Source organism: Lissotriton vulgaris, unplaced genomic scaffold (assembly GCF_964263255.1).
Source record: "Lissotriton vulgaris unplaced genomic scaffold, aLisVul1.2 SCAFFOLD_439, whole genome shotgun sequence".
In the NCBI taxonomy this organism is placed as follows: domain Eukaryota; kingdom Metazoa; phylum Chordata; class Amphibia; order Caudata; family Salamandridae; genus Lissotriton; species Lissotriton vulgaris.
Genome location: NW_028252890.1, coordinates 795,099 through 815,051, shown reverse-complemented (window position 1 = coordinate 815,051; position 19,953 = coordinate 795,099). Strand labels below are relative to the sequence as shown.

Genomic DNA, 19,953 nt, shown 5'->3' with positions numbered 1-19,953 from the left:
TTTTTTCTTTTGCTCACCATGGCATTCCAGTTTGGACCAAGCCATATGCAAATCAGTCTTGACCCTGCGCCCAGTGGGAGCAGTCCAGCCCGAACTGCCAGGCCAGGTCCTCCCTGTGCCGGAAACAAGAGTCCTGAGCCCGGATGGGTCCAAACTGGGGTGGCGTGGTGAGCAAACAACGATGGATTTAACACAGATCTGTGACTGGCGGTGAATGTTTGACAATGTTCAGCATTCCGTCCGTCATCTTTTTGTGTTGCTCTAATCTGATACCTGTACCATCAAAAGAAGACTTATGTTTGACCAGTTCTTCTGAGGCCAAAGTCGGATAAAGTGCACAAGGATCAAAAGATCTATACTGGAGTTTTAAAAAATCTCCCTAAAACTCGCCTGTAGGGAGCGCGCATCAAAGAGATGGAAGCCGCATTGAGCGGTATGTGCAGGGTGTGATGAGGCGCTCCTACGAATGATGGTGCTTCAAAGAGCTTTCTTTACCGCCAATGTGACTTTAAGTCTACCCGCTACGGCTGTGCCAGGTCCAGATACCACTGATGCAGTACCTCAGCCTTGTACACCAGTGCCCAGTGCATTAGTATTGCCATTAATCTCTCCTCCAATGCCAGTTGGCTCCTGTGGCACCTTCTGTTTTTGCCTTCACTGCTCCAGTCACATACGCAACGGCCAGGGGTTGTTTAATCGCCAATACGTTTTTACACCACGCTGCGGTTGATCAGGTTTTCTAAAGACTGATTAAACTACACTTGAACCACTGATCGTTTAGACCTTTGTTCTCAGTATCAGGCAGTTAGATTCCACATTAAATTGCTGAAATGAAAGGATGACATATAAAGCATCTATTGTAGTTGACAATATGTTTAGAGTCCCAGCAGACCAGGCCTGCTGCATTCCTCCACCAGGCACAGTTAGGTGTTCTGTTTGTAACTGTTGGTAAGGTACCCCAGTACGAAGAGCGTAAACTGCATACACATGGGATGAACATTTAACTGTGCTGGTGGTTCTAAGACTAGTTTGATTTGAAGTTAGACTGACTCACTATGCTCTACAAAATTCTAAAATGCTTCAGACCTCCTTTCCTTTGGAGTTTTGGTTGAGCGAAAACTTCCTTCTGCAAAACTGTGGGCCCGCACCCATTTAGAGGAGGGGGACCATTTGCTGTGTGGGAGTGGAGCTGGCATGCAAACACTGACTGTAGTCTATTCCATATCGGGCCGCAACCTCTAGTCGATTGGGAGGCCCGACTTATTTAGGGAAGGCCTCGTAGTGCTGATTTTTCCAACTCTGGTCCTCCATTCAAGGCAGGGGAAACCAATAATGACCACAAAATGCAGAGAGAAAGTGTTTTTGAGAAACAAAGAAGAATGGCGAGTGGACCAAAGTGTCATGGCGACCCACCGAGCATTCGTTTATGAGGAAGGGGCTTCTGCCATGCAATCGAGGGCACTTTCGAAAGAAATTAACCACCAGAGTTGGGCAATTCTTTTTAAAAGGAGATTCCTAAAAAGACTGTTTTTAAAAACTATTGTACGTGCAAGGGTGAGATGAGTTTTCTGAGGAACTGCCTGTCTAATATTTAGCACCACTGAATGGTTTGGCAGAAAATGCGCCTATATGTATGTATTAGACAGTATGACAGTGCAAACAGGTGTCTCAGTTTTACTTGAATCAAGACGTTTATTTGCCTTTTGTAACCTTCCCTTTGATGCACAAGGAACATTTTTTACAGTTGGGAGAGCTCCCCATTTTTTATTAGAAGGGTCTCAACTGTTTTGTCTGCCTTTCAAGTTGTTTGCTTCCTAGGTGGGTGCTGCTGTCAGTTAGGGAGCAATCAGGACAGCCATAGTTTGCTGAATTGTTTCTCACATTTTAGGAAGCTATTTCTTCATACTTCCTTTGACTGGTGCCGAGGGCAAATGCTGCTGGTATCCTGCTTCAGTGGCATGTTCCAACAGTGCAATCACTACTTGAGCAACGCTTCATGCCTTCTGTGAATATCTTGCCTTGTACAGAAGCTTCGGAGCCAAATGGAAATTGTTTTACCCTTTTGAACATTTTCAGCTAGTCCAAAGTCATGTTTTGTGCCTCCTACTTCAATTCATGCTTTTGAATATTCCTATAGGAAGTAGTTTAGAGCCAAAGATAGGAAAAATGTATATGTTGCTATCATACTTATCTAGGATGTATGACGGAACCCCACACGCATTTCCCACACATGCCTTTACTCTGCTGTCACTACCCCTTCAGCTACGGTACCAAGCAAGTAGTTACCTGGACTTGCCTTAGGGGGTCGCTGGACTTGGAAATAGTATAAATTACTATTCCAACTCCAGTCAGTGTATCAGTAAGGAAGGTGTTAGACTTGAAATAGAACACCAGTCCAACAACGCACCCCTTTCCCACATAACTACTGTATTCTTATTCTTCTACCCCTTTCTTTGATACAACGTTTTCCATTTTCTCGACCTCTTTCTCTCCATGAATAGCCCCACCTTGCAGACAGAGAAAAGGGGACGAAGGTGATAGGGGCTGAAGGTAAGCTTAGGGGACCCAGCCTGTAAGCGGGCCCAGCTGGCCACTCCTGGGTTTCTAGCTTCGCTTCTAAGCTTTGTACTATTTCTAGGGCTCCTGCTCCAGGACTGGACATCCCTAATGTGTGACTGATGAAGGCTGCAGGACTAAGAATTCAGCGTTACTGTGGAGAATAACCTTTGGCTCTCATTCACAGATCGTTTATGACTGGGATCTGTGCTGGGGGTGATGCTTTTTTAGCAGGGGCGTAGCTAGAGCTTGTGGCGCCCGGGGCTATCCCTCAGGTTGCCGCCCCTGCCATCCGCAGCCCTGTGATTGTGTGAGCTTAAGTCTCGGACTCGAATTTTGAATCTCACCTCACTGTCAAATTTCGGGCCCAAATATTTCTCACATGTATCATTTGAATGCTAGTTTTTCATTGGTTATTAACTAGTGCAAGTAAGTGTTAACTCTCTGAACTCGCAGTTGTAGAGGGCTGCGCACAGCACCCCGGGGCCACCCGCTTAATTATACTGGTGTGATTTTTTTTTAATATTTTAAAATATTTGTCAACCTGCCGGACTGTGTGTCGCACAGGCTCTCCCGAAGCTTGCCTAGCAATCATGCTATTATGCACATGCTCTCTATGGCGGCCGGAGTCCTTAAGTCAGCTGACACTATGAATTTATGGTATAGGCCTGAGGCAATTGAGATCTGTGTTAGGGGCCCTCACACCCTGTTGTAGTCTGGGCCCAGGTCCCATGTGGGACAGAGTGAGCAGCATGGATTTTAGTGATTCTTCTCTCCTGGTGTATTATTTGAGCTCTCTCTAAACAGCCGCAATGCCACATGTTCACAGACCGGTGCTCTCATCAGCGTGCGTCGTGACTGTAACTCGAGACAGACTACTTTGGCACTCACCTGGATCTGAAGGTGGGGTGTTGGATTTAGGGGTCTTTCGACACTTGCTGTGCTGTAGGCTTTAAACAGCAATACCGGATGGATTGAATACCCGACTGTAGACCAAGCTGCTTCTGAGCCAAGGGCAGAAAACAAAATGTCCTGTTTGAAGTGTTGTCTGGTGTATTTACACTTGGTGTGTAACTTGTCAGTCGCACTAGAGATCTAGAGATATTTATGCCAGTTCATCAGGGCAGGCTCTGGTGATGCTCATGCCACTACTATTCTGAATGTGTCATGTGCATCATACCTACTTGCCAACAGTCACTATGATACTAGGATTGCTTCTGTGTGTATACAGAACGTGTGGAGAGTTATTTATTGGCGCCCTATCACTGACCTCTTTCTCTGTAGATACCTTTACTACAACCCTCCAACAGTGCAACTTCATCTCTTCGTAGCCCCTCCCCCTCATCACCTCCTCCTCAGACTCCCTCACTACCACCCTCCACCAGTGCCCCTCATCTCTCTGTATCTACCACCATCCCCCCATGACCTCGTCCTCGGATTCCCTCACTACCACCTTCCAACAGCGCCCCTCCTCTCTCCAAAGGCCCACCTCCTCCTTGGATTCCCTCACTGCCACCCTCTACGAGTGCCCTTCATCGCTCCGTAGCCCAGCGCCCCCATGGCCTCCTCCTTGGATTCCCTCACTGCCACCCTTTAACAGTGCCCCTCATCAAAGGTACATTCATAGATGAAGTGCTAGCTAGTAGCACAAGCTACATTATGAAAGGAAATAATTTATTCTGTGTTTATATGGCCTACAGAAGTACCATAAGGCCCACTCGAGATAAAAAGTATGTGTCAGGGATCTTGTCCCAGTAATCCAGAAGTTCGCCTGCCAAATTTTTCTCCAACGCCTGCCTTTGTTGGCGTATACAGGGCTGTACATTTTGTTTCAAAAAGTAATTGTCCAGAGGGCAAAAGTAACTGAAATATACTTGTTAGGAAATCTGCTTGTCCCACATACTACCTAAATCAATCAGATGGCCAGAACAAACACATTACTATTTTTTGTATTTATTTTTTAAGCTTTAGCCCCAGAATTCTGCTGGTATAGAGATCATACTATCAGTGCTCTTCTAGTGTGGAGCTAGTACACTGAAATTGGAACCTGTGATACAAAGGTTACATGTAGATTCATGCAATGTGCACGTTACCTACTTATGCAGTACGATGACTCCAAACTTTGATCAATAAATCACATAAAATCGCTTCTTTGGGAGCATTAACCTATTCAGCTTTCTCAGTGTGATTCTGACATGGGACCTTCAGGAAAAGACAGTGATCTTTGCATAGTTTTGTAATTTAAATCTGGAACCTGCATGCTAAACGTGCATCTCTGCAGCATGTTATTAGCCCACCGAACTGCCTGTATCTGGAAACTTCAGACTACAGTAATAACTCTGCGATGGACACATTCTAAGTGGCAGCTCATTCACGTTTTATCCAGCAGCATTCAGATTACCTTCTTTATTACTTTAAATGCTCATTCTTTTCCCTCTTTCTGCCCCTCTTTCTTGTCCTTTGGTTTATGGTTTCTCCTTCCCTTCCTATCCTATATTTTTAATGATCTGTTTTTTTAATTTTCTTTTCCTCTTTTGTTTTTATGAGATTACTGTTTTAATGTATCCTCCCGTTTCTCCTCTTGTATGCACCCTTACTATCTTTTCTCTAATTTCCCCTTTCACTCCTATTTTCTCTCGCATTCATGGGGTGGGTGCTGCTGCAGTGAAGAGCGGAGTCTTCAGAGAGCAGCTATTGTTTTCATATCGGAAAGTTCTTTGTAGCGCAGAGGAGAACCGACACAGATTTTCATTCAATTCGGCACTCACATGCACGCCTCCCACACACACATGCTCAAACACTGCAGCCAATGACAGATCCTGCAGAGAGACACACGTAAACACCACCCTTAAAAGGCAGACATTGCAGAGGTGTACCGTGTAAGCAAGGCTGGCTGCCGGCAGATTCAGTCCTTGAGTTACAGCGGGTCACGGCCACGGCAATTTGAATTTGCCGCCCGGGTCCGGCCCGCCTCCAGTGATAGTCGTGCTGGCATTCGCTCACGAGAGGTGAGCGCGTAACCGTGGCTGTGGGGCGCGTGACTAGCGCGAAGGCTGGCCAATCATAATTCCCAGGGCCGCCACCGTCATCTGGGACGGGATCAGGTCCGATTTTTTAATAACTCAAACTGGGTAAGACGACCGGACGCGCAGGCTGCGCATTTACAAGGTGGGCTCTTCACACGGCGGCCGCGCGGCACTGGCGGCCTTTATAATTAATTTTATTATAGAATTTAAGTGTCCCCAAATAAATTATAAATGCCGTCGCCAGTGCCCCGCGGCCCCCGTGTAAAGAGCAAGTGCACCTTGTAAATGCCACCGCCCCTAAAATTGTGCCGCCTGGGGCGGACCGCCCCCCTCGCCCCCCCCTAGCTACGCGGCTGTTTTTTAGCAGATCTACCATTCAAAACATGCAGATTCTGTTTCAGAAAATATCCTAATCCATAATTGATACGTGTTGATCGTTTAGCAGCTCTTTTCATCGTGCCTAATCCTCCTCTTGATAGAATCTGTTTTCTCGTGAAAATCACAAGTCTTAGATGTATCTTTCTATTCGTTTCCAGATTTTCGTTTGACGAGTTTCCCTCTCCTTCCTTTGCATTTGGGCAACAACATGTTGCATCAAGAGAAACAACACGTAGCTTACGTAACAAACACTTTTTCTTACAGAGTTTTATAGCGCGAACTTGACCATAATCGGGTATCAGAGCGCTTTACATAGCACCAGTTGCGTTACATGAGGACACATTCATTTTTGTTAGGCAAGGGGAGATTAAGTGATTTGCCCAAAATCACAGGATGTTCAGCGTCCTTGCCGAGAATCGAACCCAGTTTCCCAGGTCGACCGCCCTAGCCTTAGGCCAACTGCTCTCCCCATTAACAACAAATATTTATAATTCGTATTTTAGAAAATGTCGCATGACTTGTTTTGGCTTTTGAGGTTTTCATGCATAGATGTAGTGTTTAATTACACTTACTTTCCTATTCTGGTTGAGACTTGGGCATTTATAAAATACTGGGTAGTGCTCCTTGTCAGTAATTGCTTTAATAGCAGTTTTTATGGTGGAGTCAGCTATAATTTATGGTAGTATTCCCCTTAAGGGTAATTACTTTGCTACAATACTTGGTAGGAATTTTTAACGCTTCCACAACTGCTGCCTATTTTCACTTTCTTACATAAAACCACATCTCGATGTTGTTAATGATTGTTTTGCCATATTTTTTAAAGCCCCTAATTTTTCTCATTTTCTGCCATCAAACCTCATGGAATAAAAGGGATCTTAAGGCCTTTTAATTTCTAAAATCTTTACCAGCCATATCCTGGCAAAATATGAACGCTGCAGTGTTTCTGTCTCCACAAGTCTCACATTACCATCTCTCTCCAGCTGTCAACTATACACATGTCTTAATCCTTCCCAACCCCACATCACCAAATACCCCTGACATGTACACAACTACTGTATCAACAAGAGCCAACCAATGGGCAATATGTACCTCTCTCATCAGCATATTTGTGCATGGCAACCTACATATGTGTCCAAGATGACCTAGCGTGTATGTTCACTCATGCTAAAGGAGCTATGCTGCCTCCTTTAGTGCTGCACATTGGCCTTTCTAAGCTATGCACTGGTGCACACTTAATCCCGATATGTGAGGTAACACATACTGCGAACATCCACAAGCAAGTAAAAAAGCAACTTTAATGCAGTCTTTCAATACAGGGCATACTAATAAAGACACTGTAAACTAAAGCTTGTTTATAATCTTCATGTGTGGATACTGTTTGTGCTACTAGATAGTCAATAATGATTTATTAAAAGTATAGTAGAAGTTGGGCCACAATTCATCCAGGTTAGGGTAAAAAGATGAACAGAGGCATTGATCTGGGAGATAGTTTTGACATTTCCTTTACCTTGCTTGATGAATGGTGTCTGTGCTCCAATTCTGAGTATTTCTTATTTATTTAAAGGTCTTCTAAAGAACCAGATCCTGACCGAAGTGGAGGAAGCTGCCCTCCCATTGTTCACACCGTGGGCTCAGAAGACTGCATTTTGACAGACTCCACCATTTGCACGTTCACAATAGTGAACGGCATCCTGGTGACTGTGTCCAGGTGGCCAGGCAGATGGAGAATTCAGAAATTTCAAAGCGACCCTGGACATCAACAAACTGTAAACTATCAGCCAATTGGGGAAGTGGAAATCCCAGCTTCCTTCAAATCAGAAGTCGATGAAACAACAAAGATGGAGTTGCGTTTTCTTCCTTTCCTGTGCTGCCTGGCTCCTTTTGGAAGCAAACCACCTGACGAGGACCTCACTCACAGTAGATTCTTCACAGTGGAAGCGCCCCTTTTCCGTCTTCTTTTTGGAGTTGATGCTGCCATGGTGCATTCTCCCATGGTTCTTTGTGGTTTCCCAGATGGACGTTTGTGCTGCATTCCGCTGAAGACGGTTGCAATTCATAGTCTGAAAAGTGTCTGCCCTTCAGTTCAAGACCATCCTTCAGGGCCACAACTTCTCCTCTACCACTTGGAGCAGCCAATTGTTCACATCGGGGCATTGAGGTGGCATCTCGGAGAAGGTGACGGCGAGCACCAAGAGTCCACCTCTGCAGGCTTGAGTTCTGTCTGCATCGTTGCCATAGGACATCAAGGCAAGTGTGTGACTGTGACTGCCGGGATGAAAGAAGGGGCACCTGTTCTCGTTTTTAAGGAGTATCACCTCGTAGGACCCATCATTAGTGGCATCTGCTGTGACAGCAGCCTGTACTACAGTACTCCTTCTAACGTCTTCGCTGTGCACAAATCACCCGAAGACTGGAAGACCGAGAGACTGCCTGCTTTGCTGCCTGTGAACTTGAACATCTGCAGTGCTGCTGCCATGACCATCACTCCCAGGACTCCAGGAGGTACAGTATGATGCAGTGCACTTACTTGTGAAGTTGAGAGTGTATTTGGGAAGTGTTCAGTCAGTGTCTCGTTTTACTACCTTCCTGTGACAAACATTACGTTTTAGCTACATTTCTGGGCTGAATTGAGTTACTATAGACAATTGTAATATAGTTAGCTGACCTCTTGGCAGGGAGAAGGGATGGATGAGGCATTAAACGTTATGATTTAACAGCAAGGCCATGGTTTTCCTTTGGCTGTGTTTAGCTGTATTTCTAGATGTGGGTCATGTTCAATAAATGGTATATCAGTGGTGAAGCAGTTAGACTGCGGTTAATTACTTACCTCTCTATAACCCAATCACAAAGTAGGGGGCATACATGATGGGTTGCATGTACATGGGGGTGCATCACAAAAGAATCTCTTTTTCATTGATGGCGTATCTCTGGGGTGGTTTTGAAGGGAGTGGTGCCACGGAGCCGCGGGATGGCGTTAGCAGAGGTGAGGGCCTGGTGATCACTGCAGTACAGTGGCATTCCCTTCCCACCCGTTTAAAGGCTCAAGGTCTCCTGCTTACTCTAGCTTATATTTCAGAAATATTGATTGGGCTTACACTTTAACATTACCGATTGGGTATTGTATGGAATGCATGACGTTTTGCATCCTTTTTCCCTTTTTTGTACATAGCACCCCATTCTTGCATGAAATTGATAGCAACATAGTGAATACAGAAGGGATCATTTCTAGTCTTGATGAAGAAGATTTTATGCTTCGAAACATGTTTACTTGATTAGGAGTACCAGCACATAACATGCAGGACTACTCAGCACCATCTTTTTAACAACACCAACCACCCCGACCTATTAAAGTTTCTTATGTCTACGAGGTCAGGTGTTTTTTATAACTCACTTCTCGCATCCACCCCTGAGCCTTCCTATCACTTCCTCTTCATCACACATAGTACTGCATTTTCAGTGCTCCTGCGTAGTCGCTGGTCATAGCACGTCCCGTCCCGCAGCGGGCGGAAAGACCCCTATGATGAAGCATGACACCAAGGGCCCTTTTGGTGTGTGAGGGGTATTTAAGCAAACACTGTGTGCATCCTACCATGATAGGAAACCCATTCCTTTGAACCCCTGGAAGGTGGATCTTTTTGGTTTTGTATGAATTTCTGAGGTGGCCGTATCCACCTCCTCTGCTCACGAAGGGCACTCCCTCTCCACTCCCAAATCTTGTTTTTTGTAGCAACATTGTAATTTTGACATACATTTTTTCATATTCTGTTGCTCAAATTATTTTATATGTAGCCTCACTGTCAGACACAAATATAGTTGTGTGGTGGCCAACTTTGAGGCCAATTGATGCCGTTTTCTTTATTATCTGTCAGTCCAGTAAATTGGTTTCTTTCATTTTCTCCTCCCAGATGTCTGATTTGTTTTTCTACCCTTAAGTTCGATTGTTAATTTATACTTTGTACTGGAAAAAAATCAGAATCACCCTTTTTATCCAATTTTTGCATTTAACTGCTTATCAGGTTTCTGTTCTGTCGTTCTTATAAGTTATTTAAAGTCTCCTCTCTATCACCTAACATTTGATTTAAATACATTAGCAAAATTATTTTGAGTATTGTATTTTTAACATTGTTGGCCCATTGCTAGGCATGCTCTTACATGTGAGAATAACAGTTCACGTCTGTAACATGCTTTGCCTTATTTCTTTTTTTTATATTATTATTTTTTACTGACATTTTACTGAAGTGTTCTAATATTTGAGGTGGCCATCTTCCATGCCCCTTGCTCGAGATCCGCCCTGGCTTCTGATGGCCAGTTATACAGTATTTGACAATTCTAGTGATTCTTTTAGCTTTTTCTCTAAATGCTGTTGAATGGCAACCCTCTATAATACATATGAATATTACTTACTTGTTGAATTTATAAAATTCACAGTGTGACTCATATTCTAAGCTTGGTTTTTGAATCAAACTGTGTTTTATCTGAACCTTAACATGATGTATAAAATGTATACTTTTCAAAATCAATGTTTTGTTGTGGGTTAAAGCATTCATTTTAATATTTATGCATGCTTTGCTACGTTTGGATTTGTTCTTTTCCAAATGCTATTAACAATTCTTCCACTTCATTTCCCACTAAGTTAAGCAACATATCTCGTTTATTCATATCTGTCATTTTTACATGTTGCTTTTAAATATTGTTTATAGCTTTGCCCCTTTTTTCCCGTCTTGGTCCAACTGTCGGGGAATCTAACATATGAAATGGCAGTGAATGCCTGAAAACTGTACTTGAAATCGTGTCTTCCTCAGAGCTTCCTTTTAATTCCATGTTTGTTGGTAATTTTACTGAATCTGAATTGTTTTCTGCTGTTGTAATTATTTTAGTTAGTTGTTTGTTTTATGTAGTTATCTTGATTTCTGGTTATCTCTTGTGCTTCATTTCTTTCTTGTACAGTCTTCTCTTCTACTTTTATTATTCTTGTTTTTTTATATGCTTTAATTTTTATTTAAATACGCGAGTACCTTTTCTCTGTATAGATGGACATGGAAGACTGAAGAAATCTGCCTTAAATGCACTTCACTTAAAAAAATAACTCGAACAGTACATCTTTTTATCCTCGATATTCTGCGAGGTGGTGGAATCTCATGTAAATTTAGTTATATTAAATTACCAAAAATCTCGCCAATTTTGCAGACTTAATTAAAATTTTGCCCAGGCCTACTTATCTGCTGATCTCCTGTAGTCAGACCTTGGCCTACCCACTGCTCGCAGAATATTCGCTTCCACATTACCAACTACATCACATCAGAACTCAATCAGCATATGGGATGTAGTTGACATATTTATCCTTCTCAACACCCTTCACTTCATGTCATCTTTGGTGCCGCTTTTAGTGTTTTTGACCTCTCGGTTGCTGTCTTTTGGTGCTCAGCATGGTCCTTGCCCTCTACGATTGTTGTCACCTCTATCCATGTTATTATGACATAGTGATTCCAGTTCTGGGACTTTATTTGAGGGCCAAAAGTCTTCTGGGACATTCCATGAAAGCAATGGAATTGCCACACTTGAAAACAATGGTTTCGAGCGAAAAAGTCCAGGAATTGAAAGATGGTTGTGTATAGCATTACATATTGTTGTATAGCGTTATACATTGGTATTGCACAGTGTAGGGCTTGGGGCATGTCAAATAACCTTTATGATGTCATTTCAGAACCTTGATAAGATAAGGATCTCTGACAGTTGGCGGAGAGTAGGAGGCATTGGTAGAGTGGGATGAAGAGCTGTAATATCATGCCAGGTCACTACAAATAAACATACTTCCAACTGAAACCTGTGTAAGGAGTTACTTCAATGGTCTCCCAACAAACATTGGGCTTGGGGCAACCGTATTGCCCCCTATCTCACAGGTAGTCCCCGTCTTATCCTTGGCTAGTGTGATTTCCTTTGTTAGTGTTCTCTGTCCTTCTCTATTTTCCTCTCATGCCTCCGCTTCATACTCTAGTCTCAGGTGCCTCCCGCAGTCATGCAGTAGCTGGCCTTGTTATCTCTTATGCTTGACACATCACACAAAGATGGAAGCTGTATTCCCCCCTCCTTTAACCACCTCATCCTCACTCGTCAATTCCGCTGTCGTCATTTCCTCCTAACGTTGCTGCTCCTTCTCTGTCCACCAGAAACATTGACGTCTCTTTTGACTCGAAATAGAGTCAATGTCCCGTTTATCTACATCAGTCACAGTGAGATACCAACGGTTAAACGTTTAGAAAAATCTGCCCTATCTGCTCTTCTATGCTGCTAAATTGCTCATGAAGTCCTTAGTCATATGAAACCTAACTGATGAAATAGGGTTCGTATTAGTCTTCCAACATATTCTTTCTCTGCCATTACCATAGTTATCTACTTTACTTGTGTGCCCTTCAGCCTTCCTCTTTATCTGCCCACCTTCCCCTTCAGCATCAGGTTGGCTGTCTTCCTGCCAGAGCTCAGTACGAGCTTCTCATATTGACATTCAGATCTCTTGATGACCTAGCTGCTCTGACATGTCTGAAGCTCTCTTCTGTGACTTGCCCTACTGTACTCTGTATTCTGTTAGGAGCCCGGTTCTACTGTTCCCAACCCCTATGTGTCTTTCTTTTGTGGCTTCCATTTACTCTGCTCCACTTGAACGCTCTCCAGCTTGACCTCTGGTGCATTTCCTCTCTACCACGCTGCAAAACTACTCTCAAGGTGCTCCGTACAGGTGGGGCACAGTTACATTCTTGCTGTTTACTCACAGTGATACATTCCCGCCTCCAAATCTGCTCCCGAACATTTATAGCGCACACAGGTGTAACACATCACTTTAGTTTAATGCCTCAACTTTTGTCTTAATTCATTATTCTCAATACCCTTCTATTTTATGTCACAGACAGGTCTATCCTTGTGTATTGTGTGATTTATAGAGTGTAGTGTTATGTGCAGAAACTATATTGTCCTACAATAAATAAACCTTTGAAGAATAAAAAGCTCAGTCAGTACTGTTGAGGTTCTATCAGATGACATGACTTCAAACGTATGCAGCGTTGAGGCGCTCCGTCGAACCTATAGGAACGTTGTCTAGCGTAAGACAAAGAGAAAGTTCTAAAAACAGGTTTTGGTAATGCATCGGTTTCGCCTATTTAATGAATAAAAAGCTGCTTTCATCAATCATCGTCTGGTAAAAGGAATGAGCTCCCTGACAGATAACATGGGAGTGGAGAGGATGTGGCCCAGCAGCCAGAGCTGCTGACTCGTGAGCTAGGGATCGAGTCTCGGTGGCGCCAGGCAACATCCTGAATCTATGCAAATCATTTAATCTCTCTAGGTGATACATTGTTATATAACTATGTTGCAAGTGTAAAAGGCAAAACTTTATGAAGATATAGTTCTACCAAAGCGGATGTTAACTATGTTGCAAGTGTAAAAGGCAAAACTTTATGAAGATATAGTTCTACCAAAGCGGATGTTAACAGTATTTCAGGGTGGGAAACTGATAGAAGAAGCAGACAAGGAACAAGCATTGGTAAATGCAGAAAAATATGCCACAGCCAATAGAAAAGGAGGAGAGGTAAGTGGCACGCACAGGAACTAATAAGATGCCAGTAAGGAGAGGAGGCGGGATGCAATTCCCTTTTGAGCTTGTATTAAAAACAATAGATTTCTCAAGCACAGTGCAAACGCTGTGCAGGCGAAACCTAAAAAAGAACGCAAGATCTCAGAGGCATTCCCTTTGGGTGGGGCCGCTTCTTCTTTCAATAAAAGGTTTCCCATCATTGCAGCTTTTCTTTGTGCGTAGATTTGAAACACGTTTTCAGTAGGCACTTGATCCACGGGTCTTATCAGCTTGTCCACCAGGCCTTATGATTCAGTTTAGCAGTGTTCATGTGCGAGTTCTTTCCGGAAAGGATAATAAAACCGCAACACTCCAAGGGTTAAAGGGGTACATGGTGCAGCCATGGGTTTGCTAAGACGCTCTTGTTATTGATGGAGAGGTGTTTCACTTTACTTTGCCCTGACTCCTCAGTTTTTGATGCTGCCCTCTTAACAAGTGAACATATCAATTCCCAATGCGCTGCTCATGCATCCCCTCCCATGAGGGGATCGGCTTCTATTTTCAAAGTACCAGTTTAGGCTTGATGTGCAGAAATTAAAGTTAAACATGGAAGACCAGATACACAGGTCTTTCTTGACTACTCATACTACAATACAATATGTTATAGTAAATTGGCTTCTTTTCATGTCTGATATCACAAAAAGTGGCAGTCATTAAATGACATGTTGTGATATTTGGTGCCAGCTGTAATCTCTGTTACCATAAATTGTCTGCGAGGTGCCAGATTAGTTGTGGAAGGAAATGCTTTCCAGGATGTAAAACTGAAGTCCAATTCCATAGATCCCTATATTAGTTTGTTCCCCTGGGTGGTTTTCAATGATCAGATGTGATTCTTTCTAGAGGAAGGGTTGAGACCTCTGGTCTAGACATACCGGGTGCGTCCAACGCATGGCCAGCGAGTTTGCCTTGCTGACTTCACACAAACTTTCCCTGCAGTGTAGCCCTGTGACTGATAACTACTCACTTGATGGGCAGTCAGGAAAGCCTTTTGCAAAAGGTGAAAATTAACACAACTTGAACCTCCTGCACACTCTGAAGGGATTGAATTCTTCAATACAAGCAAGGAAATTATCACACACTTTGGGCTGATACACGCCAAAGTAGTGAACCTGCACCTGTACAAATATTTGTACGAACAGGTGCAATGAACTACTTTTTGAAAAAAACAAATCTTTACTGAACAGCTGCACCGGCCACAGATGTATTTCCATGCGGAATTCTGGGAAAGTCATGAGACTTTTTTGGACATTAGCATTTTCCATAGGGAAATCATATGCATTCAGTACCATTCCTATCCTGGAAAAACTGTCCTTGTTTTTCCCCCAAGGGGATTTTTTTTCCCATGGAGAACCCCTTCTCTACACCTTACTAAGTATGAGGGGTTTTGTTGTGCTTCCCACCATAGAAGTGGATTTACTTTTGTCTTTGAGAGGAGCACATTCCTGAGTATTACTAGGTTGGGAAAGAGTTCGAGGGGAGCCTGTGAATGCTCATAAACTCATTTGTTTGTGGGCATTCCCAAATTCACACATCAAATGCTGACTTGAACTGCCCATTGCCCAACTTTTGTATGGGGCTTATTACCGCCTAATTGTACTTAGTCATGGTGTACAATTCGGCAATATTAAAAGCATTTATACCAACTAGGAATCATTTTGTGACTTTGCCAATCAGGCCTATTACATGTAGTACAGAGTGACATATGTATGCAGGTGTTTGCATATAATTATATTGATAATGGGCATTTACATAGTGCACAATGAATTCAACATGGTCATTGGTACTACCATACTCAATTATACTCATTTTATCAAACAATTAAGAGTAAATATATGAGTTATCCCCACAATTACTCAGTTCAAGTGACATGTTTTATTTTTTTGTACCCAAACATACATATACACTAAAATTATGAGCTAAAGCTGCAATGCAAATCTTTTCTTGTGGGGTCTCCAAGGACCATTTTTCTCCCTTTTTCTTGTTTATAATTCACCTCATTTCCCATCACCCTTCAGCACAGGAAGTGACTCCCTGGGTAACCCATCATCCACTTGCACAAGAAGTGACATCCCTGAATTTCCTATCGCCCATTTGGACAGAAAATTATATTATTGACTTTTTGCCAAAACTGTCTTTAAAAGAAGAAGCCAAGCAAGAGGGCTTCATTTCCCATCACCCATAATCACAGGAAATATCACTGCACCCTGCACCCCTCCCCCTTCCAGTACCTACTTAATTGCAGCTGCAACTCGGACCCACAGCTGACACTCTGAAGGTGCACTAAAACCGAGCCCATCCATTCCTGTACCACGTCCTGTGCCAGGAACGCTGATCTGATCACCACCAAGCGATATTCCGTAGCACTCCTTAAGTTGCTAGACCCCAGATGCCATTCCCCCAAATGTTGCCATGCCTCACACCATGGAAAGAACTTTCACTTGCACCCACTGCGGGTTCTCAGGCAGCCACCCACTCACCCCCCCCCCCCATACACAAATACTAACAATGTCCTCAACACCTCCTCCTATCACACGCCACACAAGGACCAACAATGCCTACACCCCACCACACCATACCATACATTACATCAGACCCGCCCATCAACACCCACTCGCATGCTACTTTTCAACACATAACTCAGCAAACACGCAACCGAATATGGGACCTGCTGAGCAGCGACGCACCCAATATCCTCTTCATCACAGAGACCTGGCCCAACCCCTCATCGGCTCCAGACATCACCAACGCAATCCCAGCGGGCTACAAGATCGTTCGACAGGACCGCCTTCAAAAGCCAAGTGGGGGACTCACTATTATCTGCAAGGAATCCATCAATTGCGCAACATCCACAGAGAATGCCACCCCATTCCTGGAATTACATGCACTTCAAGCTGCAAATCTACGAAAACGTCACCCTGAACGGAACAATCTCCTACCCACCACCCGGACCACGAGTCACCTTTAACAACCTAATCATCGACTTTGTCGCTCTGCTTACCATCGACTCCAGAGTCTACAATCTCCTCCGTGACCTCAACGTTCACCTGGAAGATCAAATCAATCCCTGCTCCACAGCACTCCTCGAAAGCTTGAGCAACATTGGACACACCCAGCTTGTCTCAGAACCAAATCACACTGGACCACATTTCCACCACACATCCACTTGCAAATCAACACACCTCATGTCAACACCCCTACCAGGTTTAGTATTTCAAGCCGCAACTGGGGCAAAATCACAGAAGCTCTACAGACTGGCTTAGCGCCATCTACATGGATCAACCTAGCCCCACAGATTACCTTGTGAAGGACAATAACCGCTTCAACAACTGGATCAAGAACTGTGCGTACTCCCTCGCACCCATCAAACCCAACAAGCATAGTAGATCAAACAAGCCAGCTGGTACACAGAATACATCGGAGATACCAAACAACACTGTGAATAGCTAGAAAGGAAATGGAGAGTCAGCCCTAAACCATATACAGAGCTACCTACAAGGCTGCACTCAGACGCTTATAACCAGCAAATCAGAGACATCAAGAAAAGAAGTTCTAGTGGACCACAGAGAAGAAGCTCCCACAGCTGCAGGGAATCCTGTTTGATCGTTAAAGTTTTCACCTTACCCTTAACCACTGTCGACAACATCGCTGCTTCCCAACAACTCTGCAGCCTCCTATTCAACTACTTCCACAGCATAATCACAACCATCTACACATTCTACAGGAACTTTGCACACCAACCCAACACCAGAGAACTCCTTTCTAACCTACCCACCCCCAGCCAGGATGGCAACCTGACTGAATGGAAAACCCTCACCAGAAACACCACAGAGGCAGTCATGTGGACCATCCATTCAGGAGCCCTAATGGACCCATGCCCCCGCCATATCTACAACCTTTGAACATCACCAATCAGCACCATTCTGATCCACATCATCATCACCTTCATAAAATCCGCCACTTTCCCATATGAAAGGAAACTTTCAGAAATCAACAACCTCCTCAAGAAGCCCCCTGCCGATCTGAATCAATCTAGCAACTTCCGACCCATCTCCCTGTGCCCCTATCCAGCCAAAATGATCAGAAGGCCATCAGCACGCAACTCACAATACACCTTGAACTTCACCTTCTTCTAGACAACACTCAATCAGGATTCAGAAAGAAACACAGCACAAAACAGAACTCACCGCGGCCACCAACGGTATTCAAATCATACTGGACTGAGAAGAAAAGTAAGCCTTATCCTGCTTGCCCTCTGCATGGCATTTCGAGACTGTCTCTCACAACACCCCCATCAGAAGATGTTAAAAGATTTGCATACAAGGATCCGCTCTGAAATGGATCTGTTCCTTCCTCACAGGAAGAACCCAAAGGGTCAGGGTGACATCCTTCAAATCAGAGATCAAGACACTGATATGCCGAGTCCCACAGGGATCATCCCTCAGCCCAATCCTTTTCTACATATACATGACATTGCTCACCAACATCATCTGACCACAAGACATCACTGTCATCTGCTAGGCCGATGACACCCAACTCATCCTCTCCCTGATGGATAAGACAACCACTGCCAGAACCAACTTCATCAACTGCATGACCATGGTAGCAGAATGGATGCGAACAAACTGCCTGAAGATCGTGTCCGACAAGGCTGAAGTACTGGTCTTCAGCAACAAGACCTTCCCATGGAACTCTGCCTGGTGGCCGTCGGTGCTAAGACCAACACCAACAGACCACGAATGAAATCTAGGGATCATAATAGGCTACAAGCTCAACATGAAGGCTCGAGTCAAAGCAGCGTGCACCTCCTGCTTTCACATCTTACACGTGCCTCGAACAATCTTCAACTGGTTGCCTCAGAACATCAGAATGGCCATCACACAAGCACTCACCTCCAGCAAACACTCCCTGCATCCACAATAGCTCAACTGGAGATTGCTCATTTTCCTATATCACACCAAAGTTATGAACAACCTCCCTCAACACATCAGAGCCTCCGCCTCAATTTTTGAGTTCTGCAAGAAGCTGAAGACCTGGCTCTTCATACAAGCACCTTGGGGACCACACAACTACCCACCTACTCAAGTGCCTGAATACCCTCTCTGTTGATTAGTGTGCTATGCAAATCAACATAACATAACCTTTGAGAGACAAGAGTCCCTTTGGGTCTTGTGTTCTCATTTGAAGTAATACTTAGGATGAACGTTCTCCCCTTAAGAGAGCAGGTACCCAAAAGATGTTCACTATCTATCTATCTAGCAAATTGTCATGACGTTCATTAGCTAATGCCCACAATCAAGCAAATCCGATTTTTTCATTTTTAACATGCTTGTTGCACCCTTAAGTAGGACCTTTCGCAATAATGCATTTTGTAAGTAACATACAGACTTAATAGTGCTCCAAAACTAAACATATCTTTTCTGTGACCACAGTATATGGTCAGTCAATAATGACATGCAAATTCATTCTTAAAGGGATTTCTTTAAGAAGCTAAGTCTGCCTTAGAGAAGACTGAAGCGAAGAGACACAGGGAAAAGGAATGAAGTACATAAGGAAATAGGGAAGAGAAAATAAAAGGGAAAGGAAGGACAGAGAAGAAGAAAAAAGGAGGGTGAGAAAGAATGGAGAGGGAGAAAGAAAAAGGCGAGTATGGAAGATAAAAATAGTAAGAAGAGAAGGAAAGAAAAGAGTTGAAGTATGAGAGTGGAAGAGGAGGAGGAAGAAAGAAAGAGCAAATGAAAAAAGTGGAAGAATAGAAAAACATGTGCTAGAGACAAATCAAGAGAGATAAAAGTAGGGAGGGTGAGATAAAGGCACTGTAAGAGTGAGGGAGAAAAGAAGAGAGAATAAAGGAGAGCGAGAAAAGCCATAGGGCACGATGTCTCTGGGCACTAATTCCCCTCAATATTGTTCTGCTGAATATTTTAACATCTGAATGGTAAGGTACGTCAAGCACATCCTCACGTTTGTTAAAGTGGAAGCCAGGATTTGAAACCTATTTCATTTATATGTCCTGCCTTGCTGCTATATCTTCGTAAGTGGCTGTGAAACCTCTTTTTAAGAATCTCTGGGCGTGCGACTGCTGATGTCATGTATTTATTGCTCAAACTGCCAAATGAAAACTTGTGTATTCATGTTTTTAACTTTTACAAATATTTTTTGCATTTGTATTGAATGCCGTTGATGGTGATATTGGGAGTATCTGATAGAGACTACTAGCCTCAGATTCCTTAACCTAGAATTATCCCCGGCGTGAGACTGGACCTGGATATTTTTGCCACAGCATCCCTGCGTGCCGGGGTGACTGCACCACGCGACTCCTCCCAGGCGTCGTCCCCTTGCGTGACGTCAGCGAGGCACCCCAGCACCTAT

General features: G+C 43.8%; 1 protein-coding gene across 1 annotated transcript in view; it reads left to right on the top strand.

Moving 5' to 3' along the window:
* The window catches only part of LOC147661219 (Fanconi anemia core complex-associated protein 100-like), a 300,048-nt gene that overhangs the window by 90,731 nt on the left and 189,364 nt on the right, over nucleotides 1-19,953 (top strand). The window contains exon 4 of the mRNA XM_086951228.1: nucleotides 7,525-8,462. Coding sequence (XP_086807354.1) covers nucleotides 7,525-8,462 — 938 coding nt within the window. The remainder of the gene's footprint in view (nucleotides 1-7,524; nucleotides 8,463-19,953) is intronic.